An 8,511-nucleotide genomic window follows, 5' to 3' on the forward strand; every position below is an offset into this window, starting at 1 on the left:
CCCTCATCCCGGGTCAGACGATTTAGCAACCCGCCTCTTCAGACCACAGGGGTCCCTCTACTCATTTCATTTCCCTGAGGCGGGCAGATGCAAACGGAGGAGACCATCAGGACTCAGGAGTTGTGCGCGGAAGAGGGAAGCTGCAGCCGGTGCAGCTTGCGTGACACCCTCCACCTGGTGATTCAACCTGTGGCGTATTTGTAAAGACTCATAGTCCACAACCCCCAAGCCAGGCCCGCAGTACAGTCCAATAATGCTCAGCCACAGATACACTCCTCCCGACCCGAAGAACAGGATCAATCACTGCTTATATTCAACTTATAAAACACATTGAAGGATTTTCAGTCAGCTGAAATGCAACAATTAACGTTTAATTAGAAATGCAAACAGTGCCCTCATTCACGACCACCGCCTTCAAAGCGGGGTGTTTTGGGGGGCGGCGGGGGGGGGGGTGTCCCTTCAGTTATTCTGGCGCTCCGGTGAATGACGTCATCGCTCCGGCTGGGAGCAGAGTCCTGGAGCTGCGCCCCCTGGCGTCGCCCCTCCGGGGAGCCTCACCTTTCGGGAGGCGGCTCAGAAGCCCCCGTGGATCCGGTGGCGCTTCTGCCGCGTCAATGGAGGCAACCCTGCAATTGGGGAGGAGAGGGGACGATGGGGGAAATAAGTATTGCAAGCGGAGCAATGGAGAGACGTGGGAAACAGCATCTCAAGAACGCGAATCTGCGGCTGGTGCTCAAATCAACGTATTAGCCACAGTATTGGTCTAAGCCAATTTAATACACGCGAGGGGGCCACGCAGCGCTCCTTAGCGAAGCCCCCGCCCGCGGCCCAGGAAGCCTCCTGGTTCCTGAGCCCAAAACGGCGTTGGCAAGTTGCACTTCTGGAAAAGTTTCCCGGCAGTTTAGCTCGGGCATTGCGCTGCCTCCAGCGCCCTCTGCCGGTGGCCTGGAGCAGCTGCAGGCGGTTGCCTCGGTCGCCTGGGCTGCCCGCTTCGACGGGACGGACCCGCAAGGAGCCTTTGCGCTGGGGGAGCGGACTCCAGCCCCACCCGCTGACCCACCCCGAGGCTTCAGCTGCTGCGCACCTCGGAGTGCGCCTGCCCCCGCCTCCTGACTTCCGGGAGTGAGCCAGCCTGCCCCTCTCCCCGCCTAGTACAGGACGTCTTCGAAACGGAGCAGCACGAAGTCGCGCAAGGCCGGCGGCAGGGGCAGCTCCGGCAGGGCGCGGATCAGGCGGTCCTCGAGGTGGTTCCGGATCGCGCAGCGCGCCAAGTGCTGCAGGGCGCGCGGACCCCGGCCCAGGGCGAAGAGCGACTGGAAGAGGCGCGGGTGTTGCTGCCAAGAGAGAAGCGGAGAGGCGGTCAGAAAGGGGGGGGGGGCGATGGGCTGAGCCGCGCAGGGGAGGGGGGCTCTCCCCAGGGTCCTCCTTTGCGCACTTGACACCGTCCAGCAAGGGCTGGGCAAGGAAAGCCTGCGGGAGCACCGGGGCCCTTCGTAGCGGGGACAGCAAGAGCGCAGCGGCCTGGAGGAATCTCGCGGTGTTTGAGGAGCACGGGCCCCGTCGAGCCACTCTTGCTGTTGCGCCCCACCACAGGATCCCGCGCACTTACCTGCACCAGCTCGGCGGGCACAGCCTCGGCCCAATCCTCCGTGACGGGCACGCGCGGGTAACAGTTGATGAGGGCCTCGACAGTGCGCGGGGAGGCGCAGCAGTGGCGCAAGACCTGCGACGGGAGGGACGAAGGGAGGCAGCAGTCAGAGGCCCACGCCAGAGCCTGACAGCGCAAGGAGGCCCCGCCGAGGCGCGCGAGCCAGTCGCTCCTTTGAGCTGCGCACTTTTGCTCTTCTAGACTCGGTAAACCTAGGAGAGCAGCGGGACCCATCCCATCTAGAGCCCCTTGACTGGGAGCCGCCGCCCCCCCCCCCCGGCAGCCAGGTAGCCTTCTGAAGTCAGAAGATGCTCCCGATAGAGTCGCTGCCAGCCAGTGTAGGTGATGCTGTGCTAGATGGAGCAACGGACGGCTTCCTCGATTTCTCCAGCCCAGTCGCTGCCGGGCCCTGCTCTGTCTTCTGGTCGCAGCAGGGCCTCGACGGGAATGGCCCCATTAGGTGAGCTGAAACCCCGGGCGTAACGACCTTTAGGCGCCCATGTCCGTTACTTCAGTAGCAATGCAGGCAATGTGCATTTAGCTTTCCTCGCCCCCGCCCTGCAAATTATGTTTTCCAAGGGCTTGTGTTTTACTGAAGCGTCACAGCTCCTTCTGTTTGCTGTCCCGGGGCCCCTCTGCTGCTTTCTGGGCGGTCATTTTGGGGGGCCCTGGGCTGGCGGGCGTTGTGCTTCCGCCCCAGGTCCACCCCTCGCTGCTGCGCTAGTCCCCAGGCCAAATCCCACGTCGGGGGTCTCATGGCCCGGCACCTCCCTGGGGTTCAGGCGCCCCTTAGCCGGGGCTTCCCTCTCTCTGGGACTGGACTGAAGCAGCGCCTGAGCCGGCTGCACGGAGCAGCTCCATCCTCATTATCTGGTGTTAATAGGAGATTAATTAGTGTTAATTGTTGATTTTCCTGCATTTTCCCAAAGGGGAGAGCAATCTGCCAAGCCTGGGAATTAAGACAGATGGTTAACCCGTTGCGCGGGGAGGTGGCCGGGATCAGGTGCAGGGGCTGCCGGGGGCTCTGCCCAGAGAGGGGAGAAGAGAGGCCCATTCCCTCCCCACAATACCCCTTTCGCCCCCCCCCCCACCCCAGCAGAGGGCATTGGGCCTTTCCTGCCGCCTGCAGGGTCCGCTTGCAGCGCCTCCTTGCAGCTCCGAGGAGAAGGCGGAGGGCGGGGTCCTTCGGGGCTCACAAGCCCAACCCTGGAGGGGGACCCAGTGGCAGGCCGTCCCGCAGGCGCTCTTAGGCGCTCTGGAGCTCCGGCTTCACTCAGCTGCTGGTCTCAAAGCGACGGAAGCGCCGTAATTATAACGGCCGGCGGCTGCAATTTCTGCCGGCCTCTGAAAGGTCTTGCAAGGACTGTTTTGCTTGCAACCTGAGGCAGCATTGGGCGCTCGTTTTCTGCAAGCGGCCCCGTGGGGCCTTTGCTCGGGCAACTCTTTCAGCCTCAATGAGAACAGCATGTTGGACGGGGGGGGGGGGCACTGGCCTGATACAGCAAGCTCTCACGTTCTTAAACCCGTTTGCGGGGTTCTGGGGTGCCAACTTGGGGTGTGTGTGATTGGGGAGGTAAGCCCCGCCCTGCATAATTGATCATATGAAGCGATGTACGCACACCATTTGAATGGCAATGCCCACCCACTTGGAGGGGGCATTTATGGGGGGGCTGAAGCCCCCTCGGCCCCTAGGAGTTGGTTCCTATGGCGGGACTCCAGCAAGACTTCAGCCCTTTCCGAGGAGGCCACGGCGCAGGTGCCAAACCAGGCAGGTGAGGCGCATGCAGTGCCCTGGACAGTCCCGGCGCCTTCCTCGCCTCTGCCGCTCCCATAGCAGACAGAGGAGCCGTGGACTTGTGGGGCTGCCAGCGAGACCGCCCCCTCGTCCCAGGACCCCCAGGACCTGAGGCGCCCCTGACCCTTCTCACCCCGCGCGCACCTTGAGGAGGGCTCCGGGCCAGACGCGGACGGCGCCGTGGTTGAGCAGGTCTCGCACCACCAGCTCGGGCCGGTGCTCCAGCTTGTAGGCGGCCACCTGGAGGATGTTGTGCAGCGCCGTGTTGCCGCTGTAGCTCATGATGTTGACGTTGGCGCCGCGGGCGAGGAGCAGCGCCACCACGCGGGGGTTGGCGGCCTTGCAGGCCTGGTGCAGCGGCCGCTGCCGGTCCGCGTCGGGGGCGTCCACGCTGGCGCCCGCCTCCACCAGCTGCCGGCACACCTCGTAGCAGTCGCCCAGCGCCTCCGGAGGGTGCGCCTGGGCGCAGGCGGCGTTCAGCGGGGTCTGCCCCTCGGCGTTGCGCGCCTCCAGGCTGGCGCCGTAGCTCAGGAAGAGGCGCACGTGGCCCGCCAGGCCCAGCCGCGCCGCCAGGTGCAGCGGCGTGTCCTCCTCCTCCTCCGAGACGCAGTTCACCCGCGCGCCGTGGCACAGCAGCAGCCGAGCGCACCTGCGCGGGGAGAAGCAGAGGGGTCGCCCGGCGCCTTCCTGGGTCCCCCCCCCCGCCCTCCCCAGGCTCTGCTCCCCCAGGGTCTACTCGGGCAGCCTCTGAGCTCTCCTGGCCGCGGCCAAGCCTGGCTCTTGGGGTGGTGGGTTTTCAAACTTGCCCTAGACTAGGGGCTTGTTTTGCTCTTAGGAAAGTTCAGGGCGGCTCACATGAAGCAAGAGGCCTAAAAGTTTGGCATGCTGCTCAGCTTGGCCTGAAGGCGTGAGAAAGAGGAGCCGGCAAAAGGCCCTTCTTCCCTTCCTCGCGTTTCCTTCCTGGCCTGACTCTGAATGCAAGTTGCTGGAAGGAAGCAACCCGGCGGGATGGAGAGTTGTGTTCGGATCCTGCTCGGGTGCTTCCCAACAGAGGCATCTGCTTGGGCGCAGCCACATGGGCCACTGGCCTGATCCGGAGCCGGGCGGCTCTCGCGTTCTTGCGTGGGACCTTCCTTCCGGCTAGGGCTGATACTTTCTGCCGGGAGGAGACATCTCAATTGGGATGTCTCTCCATCGCAGAGACAAGCGCCACTCTGAATCCTCTTTAGTCCTAGTATCAAGTGTGTATTTCCTGCTATAAATGGAGTTTTCTCCGCCTCCCCATTAGTCTGTTTGATTTTATCCTGGGTAAAGTGTGCGCCTCCAACAGGTAATCTGTGGTCAGTTTCTCTCTCTCTCTCTCTCTCTCTCTCTCTCTCTCTCTCTCTCTCTCTCTCTCTCTCTCTCCTAGCTTCCAGCTTCTCCTCCAAGAATTTGTCTACTCTTCTTTTGAAGCCATCCAAGTTGGTGGCCATCCCTGCCTCCTGGGGGAGGGAGTTCCGTAGGCTAACTACGCGCTGCCGCCCGACGAATGACTTTCTATAGGCTCTTCTGAACCGTCCAACATGTGGCTTCGCTGGATGCCCCTGAGTTCGTGTTATGAGATGGGGACAAAAACTTTACGCGCTTTCCCCATGCTACGCATAATTTTATAAACCGCTATCTTGTCCCCTCTTACTTGCACTTTCTCTAAAGTAAAACGCCCCAAATGCGGCCACTTTCCCCCAGAGGGGAGTCGCTCGTTCCCTCGATCATTCTGGTGCCCGTTTTCTTGAAAGGGCAGCGAATTGTTAATTAATCATTATTACTGTGGCTTTTTTTTTTTTCAGACAGGGAGAGGCGCTTGTGGGATTCTCCGTTTCCTGTATTCGGGCACCCTGCAGCTCAGGGAGAAAAATTGGGGTCGGGCGGCAGCTACGGGCATTTCCCCCGTTTGGGTCCAGGGGGGGCGCCCTCTGCCGATTGTTTTGCTTCCAAGACCCCAGGACTGACCTTCCTCTGGGAAGCCAGGAGAGGACGGCTGTGTTCCCCACCCCACGCGGCCCTTCTCCCCTGCCCGAAGCCCAGGGCCAAGCGAGGGGCGCCTCTTCCAGTCCACGCGCCCCAGGAGACGCCCCGTCGGGGCTGTGCCACTCACTCGAGGGAGGCGGGGCTCCGGCACAGGTGAAGCGGCTGGAGCCCTCCTTCCGAGACGGCCAGGGGGTCAGCGCCGAAGGAGAGCAGGAGCCGCACGCAGTCCGTCGTGGCCGCCGCGCACGCCTCGTGCAGCGCAGTCCGGCCGCCCGGCGCCAGATCCACGTCCGCCCCGCGGAGTAGCAAGTGGCGCAGGCACTCCAGGTAGCCGCGGCTGGCCGTGATGTGCAGCGGGGTGGTCAGCTCCTGCTCGTAGGTCAGCGACCAGAGCCCTGTGGAAGGGAGGAGAGACGCGGGGTCAGGAAGGGCCGTGCGGCGGACACAAGGGCGCACGATGGCGCGCGGAAAGCAGGCTCCAATGGAAGCCTGCAAGCGCGAGAAGGGCGCAGGAGCGATCCCCAAGCTCTGCGGCAGGTTTTCCTTGGGGGCAGCAAGGCGCTTTTCCTACACCCGCCTCTCCCCCACCCCTGTTGATCTCTGGGCGCACTCAACCAGCGGGAGTTGAATCGGTAGTTCTTCCACTCGTCCTGGTCGCTGGTGTCGAAGACGGAGTTGGGGCCCACTCCGCTTTCGGGGTCGCCCAGGAGGCAGAGGATGGCGCACCCATCGCCCGCCAAGAGCGCCTGCCAGAAGGCCTGCGCCGGGCCCTCGGCCTTGCGCGTGGAGATGGGCTCCATGGCCCCGGCGGACGGGACCCTCGGGGCTTCTCCGGCGGGACAGAGGCTGCAGCTGGGCTGCCCGGGACAGAGGGCTGCGTGCCCGGGTGTCAAGTCGCAGCCCGAGCTATTCTGGGGCTCCCTTGTGACTCAGCAGCAGCGCCGGTGCAAAGGGGAAGCGCCGCGCCAGAAACTGGGAGCGGGGCGAGGGGAGAAGGCAGGTGATCTCCACGTGCTTAGCGAGACGGGCTGCGCAACGCCCCCGCTCGGTCCCACCAGACCAGCCCTGTGGCCCCTGGCACGATCAACCTGGGCCGGTGGTGGTGGCCTACCTGGCAGGGTTGTTTTGACAAGGAAGGCACGAGAAACCCGTCTGCAAAGGGGGAAGGGCCGCAGGAGCAGGTGGCAAGCCCCAGCTGGCGGGGAGGGTCAGCAGCATGTGAGGCGCGCGCCCGGCCGCGGGAGCAACAGGCCGGAGGTGGGAGCGCTCTCCGCGCCTTAACTTGGAAGCAGACCTTCCGCCCTTCTGCCAGGCAGCAGCTCCCCACGACAGAGGCCGTAAGCGGGACACGCCCCCGGGGGGGCAGCAACTGGTCTCCTTCAGAGGCCTCTGGTCCTCTGCCAACATGCCTAGCCCCCTTTTAAAGAATGCTTTAGTTGAGATTCCTGCATTGCAGGGGGTCGGACTAGATGACCCTCAGGGTCCCTTCCAACTCTCCACCTCTAGGATCTATGAAGCCGCCTAAAATGAGGGATCACCACAATCTCTAGCTGCAAAGCTGTGGCTTGAACGGCCTTTTGCTCCCAGTCTCCCTCCCACCCATTCGGCCCCTTCCCCCTTCTAAAAACGTTGTAACCTTTCTGCAAGCACAACTTTCATAATCCCCGTTTGGTTTTGCCAATTTGAAAGTGGGAAGGGAGAGACAGGGGTTGGTTTTTTTGCTTGTTTGTTTTTAAAGTGACAGTATAAAAGAGAGTGGTCAGTTCTTGTTATGTTTCCAAAATAAAGGTTTGTTTGTGAAGAATCATTTTTAACTGACAAACAACGTATTTTAAAGGAAAAAAACCTATTCCCTACATTGCATCATCATACTGAATGAACTGCCAGATGGGTGGGGGTATAAATAATAAATTATTATTAATAATATAATAATAATATATAAACTCTATGTGTGTGGGAGTTTCAAAAGTGTCAAGGATAAACAAAGCATTTTATAGAGGGTCTCATTACCTTCCCCTCCTGGGGGGAGGGGAGAGGTCTGGAGGCTGCAGTGTCCACCCCTCCCTTTGCCCCTGGATTGCAAACCAGCCATCTATCATGTTTCCTGGGCCACTTCCTGTGGGGGACTTGCCCCTTCTCCCTACAGCCCCATCACTCTTGCTCCGTGGGGTGCTCAGGCTGGAGAACATGAGACTCTTAACCTTGGTCCTGGGTTCGAGTCCCCTGTTGGGCAAAAGATGGGGGTTGGACTAAATGAGTCCTGTGGTCCCTTTCCAATTCTACAGGGATCATTAGCTCCTTCGGCCTACACTTCTCAATTGAGCGGCCTAATAGAACCATAGAAAAGGGACCCCCCAGGGCACATGGACCCCCATGCTCCAAGCCACCTCTGCTCCCCGCCTTCCACAGCTTCCCTTACCCCATTTCTGGCTGGTCCAGCGCAGATCTTGGCTCTTGGAGTGGATGACCAGGTTGACCTCGGCGCGCTCTGAGAAGTGCCTCTGCACCCCGTCCAGGTCCCCCGTGTAGAGGGCGTTCTGGACCACCATGTCCCTGCACTCTGAGGGCGGCTCTTTGTAGGTCCTCCTGCCCCAGGCGGCCACCGGGCCTTGGCAGGAGACGTGGCTCTTGGCACCTTCCCACCTCCATCTCAGCTCCGCATCCAGCCCCAAGGAACGCCACCTGGAGGCCCTGGAGGAGGGAGACGAGGAGGAGGGGAGGGACCTTGACATGAGCTTCCTCTGAGAGAGACGGCTCTCCTTCAGCGCCTTCGACTGCTGGCAGCGGAGACAGCGGCTGGGGGTCTTCTGCCCTTGGAGAGCTGTGTGCTTGCAGGACCCAGGCCTGACTCAGGGCTTATAAATAGTCCTCTTGGCAGACACCGCCTGCCTGCCTGCTGCTGCTGGCTTCTTTTATCATCAGCTCCCAAAATACATTTCGGCACTTGAGCCAAGGGAGGTGTTCTGTGGCAGACCTGGGGAGATTCCGAATGTTTGCAAGCATGTGCAGAGTGCCTTCCCGAAAGTTCCCCGCACATTTGTCTTCAGCTCACAAAAAG

At 61.4% G+C, this 8,511-nt stretch overlaps 1 protein-coding gene across 4 annotated transcripts; it reads right to left on the reverse strand.

Moving 5' to 3' along the window:
* Nucleotides 1-350: 350 nt before the first annotated feature.
* On the reverse strand, nucleotides 351-8,295 carry ASB10 (ankyrin repeat and SOCS box containing 10). Of its 4 annotated transcripts, none has more exons than XR_003709114.2 (6): nucleotides 7,873-8,295; nucleotides 5,581-5,848; nucleotides 3,588-4,092; nucleotides 1,610-1,723; nucleotides 1,085-1,334; nucleotides 351-626 (listed from the first exon to the last, which is right to left on the reverse strand). XR_003709114.2 is itself a non-coding variant. In XM_028750407.2 (5 exons), the coding sequence occupies exons 1-5, from the start codon at nucleotides 8,183-8,185 to the stop codon at nucleotides 1,149-1,151; spliced, it is 1,386 nt and encodes a 461-aa protein (XP_028606240.2). In that variant the 5' UTR covers nucleotides 8,186-8,295; the 3' UTR covers nucleotides 351-1,148. The 4 variants fall into 4 exon arrangements, 2 of the variants coding, with proteins under 2 accessions (XP_028606240.2, XP_028606243.2); XR_013390286.1 differs by having other exon boundaries at nucleotides 1,061-1,334; XM_028750407.2 differs by having other exon boundaries at nucleotides 351-1,334.
* Nucleotides 8,296-8,511: the final 216 nt, after the last annotated feature.

Source organism: Podarcis muralis, chromosome 12 (assembly GCF_964188315.1).
Source record: "Podarcis muralis chromosome 12, rPodMur119.hap1.1, whole genome shotgun sequence".
NCBI lineage: Eukaryota > Metazoa > Chordata > Lepidosauria > Squamata > Lacertidae > Podarcis > Podarcis muralis.

What these genes read in the sequence shown, in the direction of transcription:
- ASB10 (XM_028750407.2), bottom strand. Translation starts at nt 8,185, where the DNA reads ATGTCAAGGTCCCTCCCCTCCTCCTCGTCTCCCTCCTCCAGGGCCTCC. An exon ending in CTGGACCAGCCAGAAATGGG is followed by an intron (nt 5,849 to 7,872) that starts GTAAGGGAAGCT and finishes TCCCTTCCACAG; the next exon opens with GGCTCTGGTCGCTGACCTAC. An exon ending in TGCCCGCCGAGCTGGTGCAG is followed by an intron (nt 1,335 to 1,609) that starts GTAAGTGCGCGG and finishes CTCTCTTGGCAG; the next exon opens with CAACACCCGCGCCTCTTCCA.